General features: G+C 39.5%; 2 protein-coding genes across 2 annotated transcripts in view; both read right to left on the minus strand.

Moving 5' to 3' along the window:
• The window catches only part of INTS8 (integrator complex subunit 8), a 21,595-nt gene extending 9,841 nt beyond the window's left edge, over positions 1–11,754 (minus strand). Inside the window, exons 1-13 of the mRNA XM_066178485.1 lie at positions 11,574–11,754; positions 10,042–10,216; positions 8,001–8,141; positions 7,514–7,585; positions 6,295–6,346; positions 5,883–6,065; positions 5,163–5,270; positions 4,362–4,517; positions 3,754–3,854; positions 3,274–3,415; positions 1,403–1,473; positions 1,088–1,263; positions 84–217 (exon numbers count right to left, since the gene is read on the minus strand). Of these exons, the coding sequence (XP_066034582.1) occupies positions 84–217; positions 1,088–1,263; positions 1,403–1,473; positions 3,274–3,415; positions 3,754–3,854; positions 4,362–4,517; positions 5,163–5,270; positions 5,883–6,065; positions 6,295–6,346; positions 7,514–7,585; positions 8,001–8,141; positions 10,042–10,216; positions 11,574–11,703 (1,641 nt within the window). The 5' untranslated portion in view covers positions 11,704–11,754. The remainder of the gene's footprint in view (positions 1–83; positions 218–1,087; positions 1,264–1,402; positions 1,474–3,273; positions 3,416–3,753; positions 3,855–4,361; positions 4,518–5,162; positions 5,271–5,882; positions 6,066–6,294; positions 6,347–7,513; positions 7,586–8,000; positions 8,142–10,041; positions 10,217–11,573) is intronic.
• Positions 11,755–15,307: 3,553 nt separating this feature from the next.
• Positions 15,308–16,576, minus strand: part of LOC136301544 (neural-cadherin-like) — a 56,089-nt gene continuing 54,820 nt past the window's right edge. The window contains exon 33 of the mRNA XM_066204649.1: positions 15,308–16,198. Coding sequence (XP_066060746.1) covers positions 15,797–16,198 — 402 coding nt within the window. The 3' untranslated portion in view covers positions 15,308–15,796. The remainder of the gene's footprint in view (positions 16,199–16,576) is intronic.

Genomic DNA, 16,576 nt, shown 5'->3' on the forward strand with positions numbered 1-16,576 from the left:
AATGTTTATTGTTCACTGCAGTATGGCACCTAACAAGTCCTTGAATTATAGTCTCTCTCTCATGACCATATGAGCTAAGTTACCTTATTAGAAATTGTCCAGAATTGGCGTTCTGAGGTCATGCCATGCAACTCAATTAAGATCTGGCGAATCCTCCAAGGATCCACTGACAGTATGAGCTGATGTTCAAGCTGGCCAATATTGACACTTGCTGAAGCTAGAAGAAAAGCAACCAGGTCTCCTACACATTTCTTCTCCATGTAGATACTTAAAATTCTTTAGTATATAACACTTCAATCAGAACATAGTAAGAACAGCAGATACATCACACTTCCATAGGTCCAGCCATCCTTTTGTGCCCTTCCACAAACACCTTGTGCTACCTTCACCCTGACCTAAAGGGCTGCCTGCAAGCCCCCCTCCTCACCCCAGCAGCTCTGACCACTCTTGCTACAGCAAAGCAATAGATTCAAGATCTACATTAAATGTGTGTTCCTATACTGCTCTAGTGAAAATGCACATCCTCTTAACTGGCTTAAGTTACTGCAAGACTGCATTAGAGCTGAAAAGGTTAAGGCCTTTCCCACTCCAGCCACCATCTGGCACCTCCCATTAGCTTTGACTTGCGCAGCTGCACAGCCAGCCAGCTGTATCAGGGAAATTAACTGGTTGAAAAGATCTGTGGTTTACTTTGGTAGGTTTAAAATTTCATTCAGATGGCACTCCTGGTCCAGCTTACCACACAGTCACATCATCATTAGTGTATGTAAGACCAGAGGCAGGGTTCTCTTTCTGGGAGTAGCTGCCACAGCCATATTTTGTTCAAGCCAACACCATACTCTCTCACTCCGGCACCTAGAGTGAGCTTATCTATTGAGCTTATCTATTACACTCACTTGAGATACAAGCAAGTAACAGCCACCTTCTTGAACAGGCAGGACGTGCACCAACTAACAACAGGAAGTACTCTCTCTAAAAACATTCTGAATTTTCTGAGAACAGACCTGCACTTCATAACCTCAAGGTTTTCATCATGGAAACAGGGAACTGTCTGCTCATAAGTTAATGAAAATGCTGTGAAAATTACCTGGGATATCATAAAAAGAAGTCACAGGTTTTGTGCACAGATTGATTCGAGGAGATCTCTTCCGCATTTGGTCAATGAGCAGCTTCCGTTCATCATCTTTCAGCAGTTTTATGAAAAGCTCATGAGATGAAATCATGAAGACAAACTGAAGATCTTCCATGCCCAAACACAAGTTTCTAAACAAATAAAAATGTTAGTACATAAGCAGGAAAAAAAGTGCTTATTTTTCCAGTTATAAGTTCTTGAAATATTTATTGTGCTGTATTATATTGCTTACAAAGTGCAAATTCCTGGTATCTTAATATGGGTACATACTTGAGAAATGCTGCCATTCTTCTCTTCAGTTCTTCAGAAGCATTTTCCAAGTTTATTGACCCTGAACAAACCTGGAAAAGAAAGCAGAAAAGAACTAAGCATCCCCCTTGTACATTAGTAATATTTAGTTACAGCCAGTGTTACTGACCAGCTTTCTGTCTCACAAGTAGTAACTGCCAGTAAACCCCTATTTCAAGTGAGGCAACAGAGTTATAGAATCATGGAACGGTTTGGGTTGGAAGAGACCTCAAAGATCATCCAGTTCTAAAAGCCCTGCCATGGACAGGAACACCTTTCCCTAGACCAGATTGCTCAAAGTCCCATGCAGCCTGGCCTTAAACACTTCCAGGGATGGGTCATCCACAGCTTCTCTGGGCAACCTGTGCCAGTGCCTCACCCCCTCTCACTGTAAAGGATTTCATCCTAATATCTAATCTAAACCTGCCACTTTCAGTTTCAACCTATTACCCTTGTCCTGTCCCACAATAAAATGCAAAAATCCCTCTCCAGCTTTCTTCCAGCCCCCTTTAGGTACCTGAAGGTGCTCCAAGATCCCTTTGGAGCCTTTGCTTCTCCAGGTCGAACAATCCCAACTCTTTTGGCCTGCCTGTTGTTTTTACTTTGTAGAGCAATTTTTGAACCTGCTCAAGTGCTGTTGGGTGGGAACCAAGCGAAGCATTGCTGGGTGGTTACCCTAACTCATCTAGAATCAAACCAGTATTTCTGTTTTGCTCTGTGTAACCCTGTTACTATAATTGCAGAGACGAGACCAACTCTCAAGGGTTTCCTGTAAGTCAAAGAAAGTAAGAATATTTGACTGATAAAGCTTGGCAAAGAAATCTCAGTACAACTGTGTGAAATAAGACTGTCTATGAAGAAAACCTGATAAAAGCTACTGCCATCCCATATGGATCAGTTTCCTTCAACCTGTACACAAGATAGGATGTTTCAGACAACTGTGATCTTCCCTCAGGCATAATTCACGTTCCTTTTTCCTGTTTCTCTGGTATACAGAAGCACTAATGTTGAGTGCCACACTATCAGTCAGCCTCGCAAGACCATTTAGCACGAGTGTAAAAATTAATTAGTTCTACGTGCAAAACTGTAAGATTCACAAGGACTTGGGGCTTTTGTAAAATCAGCAGTTGAAAAATAACTAGATAGCTGAATTTAGTTGCCAGCTTGCAAGAATTTTTTATTTTAGAAGTATGTTTCAGTCCCAATATGAGCAGTTGATGTAAGCTTTTACTTGCTCTGCAGTAGAGTACTGTCAGTTAATTTCTGCCACATGCTTGAAGGGACAAGCAAAAGAACTAGGCTCAAATTAATAAAAGACATTAAAAAAACAGCAATGCAATAAAAGGACTGAATTTAGCTTAAGCAATAACAGTTTCCTAAAAAGCTTCACTTTTAGGAAGGGTAACAGTGTAGGTCTCACAGGTAACAGTAACTCAGGATCACTTCACCACACCCTAACTTCTACAACAAAGCTAATAAGGGAAAAGTGGTCCTCCTCCACAAGTATTTTTCTACTCATTCTCTCTGTCTTGGAGAATTTGATTCTTTGTTCCATGAAAACAAATATTCAGCAATATCTCCATATAATGTAAGAATGCCAGGAATAGCAGCGATTTCAAATACAAAGCTGAAGCAACAGCTCACCACTGGATCCTCCCCAACAGCTGAACACAGATGCAGAACTGATCACTGAGTGGAACTGAACTAGTTGCAAACAAGTTGAATAATGCTTGAGAAGTTACCTTTTTTGGCTTCAGAAATTTAAGTATCACTTGCAATAATAATAGTTGTGCGGGGAAAGAAGTCTCTTACTAAATACCATTTTCACTTCTAATTTTAGATTAATGTTTTACCTCAAGAAGGAAGTCTATTTTCTCTTTGCTGGGTTTCAGGAACAGTTGACAAAACTGAATATCAATTATTCGACCTTGTAATACATCGCAGATCGTGTTGCACACACAGACTTTGAAACAAACTTCATCCAGAGCATCATTCCTGCATGAACACAAAACTGAAGATCACAGGAGAGCTCTGACAAAGAGTGGTATCACAGCAAGTGGAAAAAAAAATTTAAATAAATCAGCTAAGTGGTAAAAGCAACTATTTACGTTCATTACATTTTTTCCATATATGGCCACAGTGAGAGCCGACCAAGGAGCTGTGGTGTGACGTAAAAATGTAGTTTTGACTATTGCTAACAGACATGAAGGCTGAAGTTTCTTGGATGTAAGTAGATTATTATTAAAAGGTCTTACAAACTTTTCACAAAAAACATAACTAATTAAAACTGCCCTTCATCATCATTGAACATTGATAATTATTTAATGTCTCACCCTTGCTGAGCTTTTTGGAAGAGTTCTCTCAGCACTGATTGTCTGAACTGCTCAGGTAAACTGAGGGTTAAGTTATCTTCAAGGAATATCTTCACTATGTCCTGTAACAAAAACAGTTGGAATAGTCAATGCATAATACCAAAGAACCAGACCGAAAATTATTTTATCTGGTAAAAATGATGAAAATAAGAGAAGCAGCTCACATCCATATTTAATACTAGAATTCACTGAACAACCAAAAAGGGAATCAAGTAACAAGAAAAGTTCTCTATCATCAGAAAAATCAAAGAAAAAAACCACAAAAACCCAAAACAAACCTGCATATCTAAGTAGCAACATTCCCTGAAACACAAAGATTTAGAATGTACCTGAAAATCCCTTATTTCAGCTGGCAGGAATTATTTACCATTGTATGGAATCTAAGATATTTTAATCTAATATATACCAGATTATGTTACATTCCTAAACAAAGAGGATTTAAAACAGTATGTTAATGGTTAAATTACCATTTAAAATTTCTTAAAACCCATACCAGTTCAAATGGAATCATCCACACAGAATGATAAAAAAACCCCTCAAACATATGTGGGTTTATTTAGGCATCCTACCTGATATTTGCCAGATTTCAGACAGCTGTGGATTTGGCTATATGGAGTTGCCTGTTGAGATGCATCATCAGAAGATGAGGTAAGAACTTCACAAGCTTGACAATACCCAGCCAACCGTTCTTCATCTATGGTAAAATGAAGTGATGATGAACCATTCTGAAAAGTAAGAGTTATATCAGATCTTAGAAGCCAAAGCATAATGAAACATATGCCCAATTCAGAAACAGACTCACAATTTCCCCAAGTAACAGCAAAAGAACAAAAGAATATGCATGCATGCACTTAATTTAAATAAAAACTGGAGCTCTGCAGCTTTGGAAATATGAAGCAAAATAAAAAGGAAGCATACCTTAGTTATAAATTACGATGTACTTTTCTAAAAAGTTAGAACACAGGCAATCTGATTTCCAAGGGAAAGTTAGAATAAAAAAAAATAGGAAGTGCTGTATGGTTACCTTCCTGAAAAACACATCATCACCATGGACACAGGATGCACTGTTCAGTCAAGTTACTATCAGCACTGGAGATGTTATATCTGCATTTTTTTTGCATCAATACAATTTGTGTAAAAGAATATTCATTACAAAATGTAGAACAAAGCAGCAATATACTGCAACCAATTTATATAACTTCAAAGCAGGCACAATACGAAAAAAATTACTATCAAAACTTCAGGAAGTTTCTTTAAAAACTCTGTGTATCATCAACAGTTATTAAACTGCTAAAGAAGAAAGCAATAATTTAGACAAGGGGTTTGTTTACAGAAGAGTTGAACACACATGCTAAAAGAACACTTGTTACCTTTGCAATCAACTCCTTTGTTTTGAAAAACTTTTCCTTAGCCTTTTCATGAACAGCTGCATTTGTAGATCCTTGTTGGAAATAGATTGCACCCAAATCATAGCAAACCTGCAAACAGCACTGATATCAAACACACAGTCTTGGACATCACGTTTTGAGTCAAGATTAAGTATTTCAACTCAAATGTTGCATGTACTTTAAACTATTCCTACTTTTATCTAATTTACCAACATACACTGCACACCTTACACCACATACTTCAATTGCTTCCTCTTTAACTGCAATCTCAGTCTGAGTAATTCTGCACAAGCATTACAAAACTGAAGAATAATTTTCCCATAATCATTGAAAACAATGCAATAAGCTGTCCTTGTCATATAATGGGCTATTTCAGGGGATTGAGGGGGCAAAAGTGAGAGGTTGGTGGGAAGCAACAATATTTACTATGATTTTAAAAGGTTCTATTAACGTAAAAATGAAGCCAGTATTATTTCACTGCATTACAAAAAAACCAAAAAACATCCCCAAAACCAAAACAAAAAACAAAACAAAAAACCAAAACAAACAACAAAAACAAACAACAAAAACAACACAAAAACCCCAAAACAACACAGAGAACAATAATAGAAAAATACTTCAATTTACCACGAAATTATTATTTAACACTTTTGCTAAAGAAACAGATAGAAACCGAAAGCTTTAGTACAGTATGTGAGCTACCTGGCACTGTATCTCCTCTGCACTGATTTTCAGTCCAGCTGTGGAACTCTCTGTTTCTCCATTCACCATACCAGGTTCCATGGCCAACAAATCCAGAGTTCTTATAGTATGGACATAAAGATCTTTGTTTAATTTAAGTGCTCCTTCTAGGACCAGGATGGAATCAGCAGCCTGCTCCTTCAACTGTAATAGTTCAAACACATTAGAAGAACTATCCTCTTGGTTTTGAGTTTAACTCTAGGTTTAAGTTAATCCTACAATTTTAACAGTTCAGTAAAAGGATAGTTTTAAAAGAAATCCTTACACAACTGTTCTATGCCATGTAGAACTGGCTTTAGTATTTCTTGTACAATAAGGAAATTCATATTTACGTGTAAACTCCAGCAAAAATAAGAAGGGAAAAGAGCCTCACCACTTTCAGAATGTTTTCAGTTAGTTCCTTTTCTTGCTGAATATGATTCATACTGCAAGTTAGACACAAGAGGTCAACAGTTCAGTTCTAAGGCAGATCTGCACATTACTTTATTTCATGTTCTAGATCACAATAACTTATTTATACTTGGTTTTGCTTAACTACATTTTGAACATCATTATGCAGGACCACTGACTGCTCTTATCTATCAATCTATACCTGAAATACAGAACTATATATATAATGAAAAGATAGTTTTGTATGAGAATGTGGTTCAATAAAACAAAAAGTTGCAAAGTTACCATTGCCTTTTTTAAAATCAGATTGCTAATACCAGTTCAATAGCAAAACAATAATGAAGAAAGCTTCCACAGCCTCAAGTCTCATGAAGCTTCAACATTTAAATCTTCTCAAGCATGTCAGGGGCAGAAGTGTGTTTACAGGTTTATGTAAAAAATTAAAAGTATTTTTAAATTATTTTCCCATACAGATTTTTTTAAATTCAGGATCAGACTCTGACACATATAGGACAATATAAGATTTATAGTAAAAAAAGGAGTAGGAAGAGGAGTACGTTTAATCAACATATTAAACAGACTCTCTCAAACAAGTATGGTCTAGTATGCTTAAGTATAATATTAAACATAAAACATATGAAAAGCACCACTTAGATACCTCCAACTTTTAGAGAAATCTGTAACATAAAAGTCATGGACAAGCTGTTACTAAAAGCCTCACAACTTCTAGAAGGCAAAATGCAAAACTGATTTTAAATTACCAATTATTCTCTAATGAAGCAAATGAAAATACTTAACTGTTTCTTAGGTTATCATACCCAATGCTTCAAACTGGTGTAATAAACCATATTAAGCAAGCTACTGTAAGTTAGGGATGCAAAAGAATGCAAGAAATGTACCCCATCTGAACTAGAGCATAAGCATTCTGCCAAGGCTAACTGCCATCTGCCTTCCTCCCAGGATATTTTGTGCCATGACAAAGTCACAGAGATTATAACCTTGACAGAGTGCAACAACAGACAAGTATATGTATCAAGCATGTCTGATAGTACATTTATATCGGAAATAAATCCAAGTTCTCCATGTCACAACCAGACATTTTAAGCAACTGTATGTTACTAATGTGATTTATTCCACCTAGAAATTACATTCCTGATTATAAAATACCCACAACATCCAAATGAATTATATCTGTAACTTACACATTTAACTGAGGTGGACCAGGTTTCACTTGCTTTACAGGAAAACTACTTTGAACGATGGTCCTTATGGCCCTACATTAGGGAAAAAATTAAGCAAAGAATGGTATTAGCCTCAGAAGTGTAACAAGCAGATTACAGGCCTCTTGATAATAGCAGTTTACCATTTCAGAAACATTATACCATTGGAATACAACCTTTACTTAAGAGCACATAGAGCAGCTAAGAAATGCTCTTATGTCCATAAAAAGCTGAAAGATGAAGATTTTTATACGGAGAGAGTTCAAACCACTATCTTGACTTTTTAGGGAAGAAAACCAGCCCTAGAGTAGTTTTTCAGACTCAGCTCCTTCACTAAAACCTAGCAACAGATCACAGTATTTATGAATACTTTAGGATTTTTTTCTCCTTCTATGTACAATTATCCAGACAGAAGAAAACACTGCTTTGTTCTATAATGATTTTATATTATTGCCTTGTAGTAGTTTACCATCTGTTGTAGAGTAGTATTGCCATTGCAGTGGTTGGGGGTAAGCTGGACAGATCTACATCCACATGTTTAGTTCCTGGGGGAACTTTGCTGATACACAGAAGTTCATTCAGTAGCATGTTCAATACAGGAACAGACAAGCTATTAAAAAACAAAAGAGAGAGAATCAGATACTTCATAGAGTAAATCTACTTAGGGAATGTTAAATAATATACACTACTATTCAGTACTGGATTATTACTTAACACCACATGGATGTTTACTCAGTGTATTATTTGAGATCAGGTATGTAAAGCAGTTACCAGTATTAGCTGCATAAATTAACCCCAAGTGGATGGGCCAAGTAGTAGTTCAGCTGCCCTGACAGCTGAACTACTACTCTACATGACTGCTTAGCCCACTCAGGCACCTTACCAGAATAATCCAGTCACCTGTAACAGCATGACCCAGCTATTAAAAAGTTCTTTCAAAGCAGCCCCAGATCATACTCCCTGAAGGTAAACAACCCCGTTTCCATCACAAATGAAATTTCACTGACATAAAGTGAACAGTGAAGTTAAGACTAGGAACTTTTTGAATAGAGATAGGTAAAAGACACATTAGCTGGGACAGATCTCTAATAAAATGAGAAGACATGCAGGCTGGACTACACTGCTCCAAGCTTTTATGGTATAATTTAACACAACTAAAATACTATTACTAATTTGGTCATTATTTGAAATTAAATCAGCTACCACCAAAGTATCTTTGATCTTGTGAAAAAATTGCATTCTTTGCAGCCAGTACTGAAAACAACCAGTGAAACTACACTTTGAGTGCCTAAAGCCCGGATTTCTGTTTAACAAATTTTAGGTGTAGTGTTCTATCAGAAGTGCTCCACAAAGAGAGGCTGAGAGAGCTGGGGGTGTTTAGCCAGAAGAAAAGAAGGCTTAGAGGGGACCTTTATCACTCTCTAGAATTCCCCAAAAGGAGGCTGTAGCAAGTAGGTGGTCAGGTTCTTCTCCCAGGCAAGTGACAGAATGAGAGGAAATGGCCTCAAGTTGTGCCAGGGGAGATTTACATTGAATTTTAGGAAAGGTTTTTTCACCCAAAAGTCAGGCACTGGAACAGACTGCCTAGGGAAGTGGTTGAATCACCATCATACTCTGAAGGTATTTCAGTTATATGCAGATGTGGCACTAAGGGACATGGTGTAGTGGTGGACTTGGCAGTGTCAAATTAACATTTAAGATGATCTTAAACCCCTTTTTCAGCCTAAATGATTATACAATTCCATGCAAGTTAGAAACAGGGCATTATTAGTCCCTTATTATTTCACATTAAATTTCAGATAAAGGGGGCAAGAGACATGTGTGAATGAATAAAAGACTCCTGCCATTACCTAAGTGTGAACAGGAAGCCAAGTGTAAACAAGAATCCCCTGGACACAACCCTGTGCCACGTGTTCTGGGGTGATCCTGCTTGAGCAGGGAGGTTGGATCAGATGACCCACAGCGGTTTTTTCCAACCATACCCATCCTGTGATTCTGTGAAGTGCAGCCCCCTAATGTGCATGGTACTGCCAAAGTGAAGTGGTTCCCGACTGCTCTAGCTCATCAGACCATTCTTCAGCAGAAATTTCCAAAGGAGACATGCAAAACTGGGGTTTGTCTACATCAACCTCAGTCATTTCAGTGACCTAGGTCACAGATATATGGAGTTCTTCACATCAACAAAAGCAGAGAAAGACCTCCAATTCCAAGCATGTTAGAATGAGGAAATTTAGGCTGAAGTATGAAGAAATCATAACATCCAATTCATCTTTATGCAGTTTACATGTACATATCTTAATGTCTAAGACATGCTACTTTTCCTCTCTAAATAGTATTGATTTGTTCACACACCGCCTTTATCAAAACCCTTTCCTAACTCACAGCTAAAATAAAACTTGATTTCAATTGTCACACCCAAGAGGGAGCAAAACAGACTTCCATTTTTTAATAAATAATATCTCAAGCCACTTGAATTTAGTAAACTTAGCATGAAGATGTACAAACGATACCTTTTTTCTAATACATCCAAATCCCACTTCAGATGAGCAGCAACTTTGAGAGCAAGAAGTTTTAGAATGCGGTTTCTTTTGTTATCAGGTGGTGGCTGGACTTGGTTCTGCTCATTCACTGATGGTTTTGAAGCCTGTTCCAAGAACTGAACAATCAGCTGCACAGGTGGCGGGTCTGCAAAAAAACACAGCCACTCCTCAAACTTTTTGTAAGCCCGGTAATTAATTACTTTCCCAGCTATGAACATGATTCTTTTATCCTTGGTGTTTATAGTGCTGACACTGTTACCTGGTGGATTCTAATCCCAAATTGTGTCCTGCATGTGCTGAATCAAATCAGACTATTAACATATCTTTGCTTAATGTTAAAGTTCACTTAACTATGGTAACCACACCCTTACACTTTTATTTATTTTCACTATTTTGTATTGATTATGTTTCGATACTTCCATCTACTGAAAATAAATGCTGCCTCATGAAATCACAAAAGTGGATTGTTGTAAAAACTATATATCTACTTGCAATTCTTGCACATTAAGTATATTGACAAGCAATTCCTGGTACTTCTGAATACATTTAGAAAATACTTTCAGACTGGTTAAAACACAGCATCAAAAATGCATCCAAATCTCTCCCTTACAATAAGATAGCCAATACTTTTGAGCTCTTTTGAAAAAAGAGGCCAAACCACAACTATTACACTCTCACTGAACTTTGTGAAACATAAAACAAGTACTATCAATTTACTTTATCAATTAAAAAATAGAGTACAAAATCTAAGCGTAGATCTCAGCACAAGGGCTAAGCTAGATTATGCTTAAATTTACTTTTTACATGCACTGTACGAAGTTATTTCATTATATAAGTGCAAAGACTTTTAAAGCATGAATTTTCTTCAAAACTTTGGAATGCAGGATAGCTACACTGGCAACACCGGCCCAGGTTTTCCTGTTTCCTCCACCTCCTTCAGAATTCAGATACTGAAAAAGGTAACTACCACTTATGACTGTCAAAAGATCGGGTAATTTTAAATATGGTCACTTTCTTATACTACATCAGGCGAGATTTCTGTTCATTCCAGGTCCAGAGAGCAATTTCAGCACTGAACCTTTGGAGGACTTCAGCTCCAGCCACTAACAAGATTCCAATGGGAGAAGACCAGCTGCGAACTGCAATGATGCTCACGGGCAGCACTTCCCACCGAACAAACAAACTACAACACTTCCGCACAAAACAGTCCCATATGCGAAAGCAAAAGCGATCTACCAGACGAGAAAGACAGATAAATGAAGTTATTAAACAGGAAAGATAACGCGAAATGAGAACGAAACGCGTTATTGCCGGCGGTAAACGCCGCCGCACGGGCGCGGGCAGTGCCCGGCTCCCTGGCCCCCAGTCCCCAGCAGCGCAGCAGAGCCTCCCGCACCGACGCCTCACAGCTCCCCGGAACGACCCTGCCCCGGGAGGGGCCGGGGAGCGGGGCCGGGCCGAACCCCAGGCCGCGGGGAGGCGGCGGCCCGCAGGGCACGCACCGGGAGAGGGCTTCTGCAGGTGCTGCTCCAGCAGCGCCTCCTCCAGCACGAACTCGAACCACGACGTCTGCGGCGGCGTGCATGGCCGGCTGGAGGTGGCGGCTTCCCGGTCCGCCGCCTCCGCGCTCATGCCGGCCGCTGGGCAGGGACCCCGGCACGGACCGCCGAGCGCCGCAGCCGCCGAGGGCCGCTCAAGATGGCCGCCGGCCCCGCCCCTCGCAGGCGGTGCGGGCAGGGCGCCGCCCGCCGCGGCGCGGAGAGCGCGGCGCCCGGGGGGCGGCCCTGGCGGCGGAGCAGTCTGCCTGTTCCCTTGTGGAATCGGTGGTTGGCTTTCCGAAGTCAAACCACCAGTTCGATGCGTATCCCCTGCCGCCCCCCCGCAGCCACCGCGATCCTGTCCCCGCACGGCGTCTCCTGTGAACACTCAGGCCGATAAATGGCTCACGCTCCGTGTTCCTGCCCATGCGCACCCTAATGCCTCATGAAAGGGTGAAGAAATTACGACCTTGATCCACGGAGGCAGGTTTAAATCATAGAATGTCAAGGGGTTGGAACGGACCTCAAGGATCATCTAGACCCAACCACTCCTGCCATGGGCAGACACCTCCCACCAGATCGGGTTGCTCAGAGCCCCCTCCAGCCTGGCCTTGCACACTTCCAGGATTGGGACATCCACAACCTCCCTGGGCAGCCTGCTCCAGTGTTTCATCACCCTCACAGCTGGTGGAAAGATGGGTGCTAATGTCTTTACAAACGATTCTATGAGGAGATGATTTCGGAGATTTAGGAGAAATGAGTCTTTGAAATGGGTCTCTAGGAACATCAAGCTGCACGGGTTTGTGACAGAACTCAGGCGTTTTGACCAGACATTTTGTATTCCTGAACTTTAGGGGATTAGGAGAAACAGGTCTGTGAAGTGTTTTGCAGAGCCCAGATGGTCTGAACTTTCGGTGGATCCACAGAAAGAATCCAGGCAGTCTCAACTTCGGAACTTTAGGGACAAATGACGATACATGTTTTTGGGGGAATATGTGGTAGGCAGTTTGGGAAGGCTGTACCTTCCTGGTACTTCAGCCAATGGGGAAATGAAGAGGGCAACATGGTTAGGAGTTCGGGATAAAAGGAGGCTGCATCCTCCAAAACCATATGAGAAACCCTGTGAGGGATTGGCCTAGTGGATTCTCTCCCTTTAATGGAATAAAATTGCAGGACTCCTCTGCCTCCTTTATGGACATTGGCTTTTCATAGTGCAGCTTTTATGTAAATCATTAAGATTTTTTTTCCTAATATTTAACCTAAATTTCCCCTCTTTCCATTTGTACCCACTCCTCCTTGTGCGATCGCTACAGTTCCTCACAAAGAATCTCCCTCTCCAGCTTTTCTGTAGGCTTGCTTCAGATACTGAAAGGCTGCTATGACATCTCCACACAACCTACTCTTCTCCAAGCTGAACAGCTGCAACTTTCTCAGCCTGTCTTCATAGTGGGGTTGCTCCTGTCCTCTTATCAATTTAATGGCCCACCTCTGGACTTGCTCCAACAGCTCCATGTCCATCTAATGAATGAAGTAGCAGAAGAGCTATTCTTTCAGCAGTAACAACTTCTAATGTCATTAAGGTGTCAGTATTTGCATGGTCTATGTCTGACTGTGCCACTCTCTCAACTGCAACTAGGCAGGATCTGGTTCTGAAGCTTTTCAGGTATCCCTGTTCTTAGAATGAAGATGTCCTGGGGAGAAGCGGGATGATTAGCAGAAACTTTTATCGATTTCAGTAACTGACTGAGTTTCTGTAATATTTTGCCAAGAGAAGAGTTCACAAAGGCTGCACAGGAGGTTTGCAATGTAGATATATGATTGCATACAATAATATTACAGTACTAGAAAACCTTTTCACCCAAAGGATGATTGGGCAGTGGAACAGGCTACCCAGGGAAGTGTTTGCAGCACCAAGCCTGACAGTTCAAGAAGTGTTTGGACCATGCATTCAGGCAAATGGCGTGACTCTTGGGGCTGTCACATATCTCAGCTGTAAGCAATCTGTATTTTGCTATAAGTGACCCAAGGAGATAGAGGAAAGTTCTTCTTTCTCATCTTCCATGAGAGCAGAAGTCCGTTACATGTCCTGAGTTCAATGTAATTTATCTTCTGTCATGCGTGTTACTTTGTGTGTTCAGTTATTTGAAGGAAAAAATTAACTACTGCTTCAGCTTTCCTGAGTTATTGTTTAATGCATCCAATATGTAAAATGTCCAGTTTCGGAATATGAATTACAAAATAACCCTCAGGGAGATCATAGTCTGTAAGCATGATTTGTAGCACATTGTTCAAATTAGTCTCTTCTGGAAGAGACAGTTTACCAACAATTATGCTAAGCTTTACTTGATACCAAGTACAGAAGAGGCAACTTAATAAAGAGCAATAAAAATGTATATCCACTTCATGAAAATGTTGTAAGAATTCAACTCTTGGAAGAGTCCCCTTACTGAAGATCTGTGGCGCAGCAGTTTTTATTTGCAGCAACAGCATATGTAATAGCCCTTGGTGTAAGAAATGTTATAGTTTCTTACCAAACTACACATATATCTTTAGAAAGGAGGAAAAATTTACATTAAACAAGATGTGGCTGTATGTTAATATATCCACCATATTTATTTTTATGACTTCATAAGAATGATTAGTGCCCAGGCATGTGAGGTTTTGGCATGAAGGAGTGGCTCGTGGTAACTCGTTCTCCAAATCTTTCTAATAAATATTACTAATTTAGTGTCATTGATACAAATAATTTTATTAAATGAATGCTGATTGTTTTATTCAGTTCACATGGTACTTTTGTTCAAACAATTTTTGATGTAAACTATTTGTTCTAATAGTATCAAAATCTTCCTTCTAGGTACAAAACTAATTTACATTTGCATTCTTTATGCCAAGTAAAATGATGAAAAGTGATGAAAGATCTCATTTTAAAACGTTAAATGTATATCAAAGCAAGTGTCAAGACTTTGATAAAAAACAAGTGTTAAGTATCATGGCAATTAAAAAATCCCACTGAGCTGAAAACAGTTAAAAAACCCTTGGCTCTTCAGAGCTTACAAGCACTCTGTAAGCACCTATTAACATTCACACATCACCCCATGTTTTGGGAGCTGCCTCACTTCAGAGAGATTAAGAGAGAAAGGGAAAGAACAAAGTGATTTACCCATGGTCACTGAGATGAGTGTTCAAGTCCATGTCAGATTTCAGAAGCTTCTGATTCCCTTTTTTCCATACTAAAACCAGTCATTTTTTGGAGAGCAGGAGGAGGCAAAAAGTAGAGGAGAGGCTAGGTTTTTCATGCTTTCTGTTTTGAGGATCCCAGTTTCTACAGTGACTGTCCTGATTGGAAGAATTCAGTTCCAGCTTTTGCCTGGATGCCCGTCTAGCTTGTCTTCACACCTGCTCTCAGCTCTTCTGTTTTCCAGCTGCACACTCTGAAGAAGGGTTCCATATGAAAAGCAAAGTTGGATATAAAAGTTTACTGAACAGAAACTTCTTCCAGGTCCCACAATTGCCTTCAAGAGTGTAAAACTGACACAAAGTCATGTTCACAGATGGGATCTTGCTACTCTTTTCCCCTTGGTAATTAGGAAAAGGGTCAGACAGAAAAAGTCCCAGAGTTGAGCAGCCTGTAACAGTGAGAGAGGGGAGTGTGTCATGTGATGGAAGAGCAGAGTTTAGGAGGATAAAACAAAAGCTGACAAGAAACCTGAAATTGTAAATGTTTTATATTTAACATTGGTAATAATTATTTCACAGTCTAAAATTAATTCAATTTTAAAAAAAGAATGCCTTATTATTTCCATTGTTACCCGCCTGACAGGCTTCATATTAATACTACGGAGAAAATAATTCAAGTTCTGGCATCCAGGATAATACTAGTAAGCCACTGTGGTCTACACAAATAAAAAAGGATATTATAATACTATTCTATAGATATCCTACATTCCAAAGTTTTCAAGAAAATTCATGCTTTAAAAGTTTTTGTACTTATATAATGAAATAACTATGTACAGTGCATATAAAAAAGATCATTCAAATAATCACTCCTGGGAAAAGTGAGTATATAATGCTATTGTAACTAAAAACTTGCATCAGATGAGGTTCTTGATGTAACATATATAAAAAAGGGCATTTTTAAAAGTAGTGTCCATATGTCATGACAATGTGTCAAGTTCCTTTAATTCCGGTTACAAATTTTCATTTGAGACCGCATAGAGTTCTTTAAGCTTCTCAAACTTTGACCCCCACTCTTGGAGGAAATCATAATTTAGATCTTCATCCCCACTGATGGAATCTAATGAGCTAAGGCTCCCTGCTAGAGAGCATTGCCCTTCCAAGGAGTAAAAATGAATAGTGTCAGCTGGAAGACTCTTTAGATCATTGTCCGCATCCCGTATGATCTGAGAAACATATTCCTTGAAGTCTGGGATGCTGGTAACAGCTGATATCGATTGCTTTTGATGTGCATGTTTTGGGAGTGAGTCTCTTTTGGGGCCAGTTGGTGTCCTGGAGTGTGGAGCAGCTGCTTGCAAAGAGGAGCGGGGAATTTTATGGAGAGGTTTCTTCAGTTCATCTATATTGTAAGCATTCTGGAAACAAAGAGAATGCAATTATCAGAGAGAAACCACTCAAAAGGAAATTGATTCAAAAAATGTTTTACAGCACAAGGCAACACAAGACTAAATTCTGTGAGTTTTTCACAAGCTGAAGAAGAGAGGGCCTAGTTTAGAGGACTAAGTTCAGATCATACTAAATTCCTTTGTGCAATGATAGTTTTCAGCTAAAGCAACAATGATGTGTCCAGAGCAGCTCCCTTGAAAGCGGGCACACATGACCAGCATCAGTAAAGGTACAGATCAGATTGAAATAGAAGCCTCCCACTTCAGAGGACTTCAGGTTAAAAAAAAAAAAGAAGAAAAAAGCCAATTTGATAATAAGTTACTAAAAGGTCTGGGAAAGGAAAGTGA

This window comes from Chamaea fasciata, unplaced genomic scaffold (assembly GCF_029207755.1).
Source record: "Chamaea fasciata isolate MVZ Bird 193981 ecotype frontalis unplaced genomic scaffold, bChaFas1.0.hap1 SCAF_1, whole genome shotgun sequence".
NCBI lineage: Eukaryota > Metazoa > Chordata > Aves > Passeriformes > Sylviidae > Chamaea > Chamaea fasciata.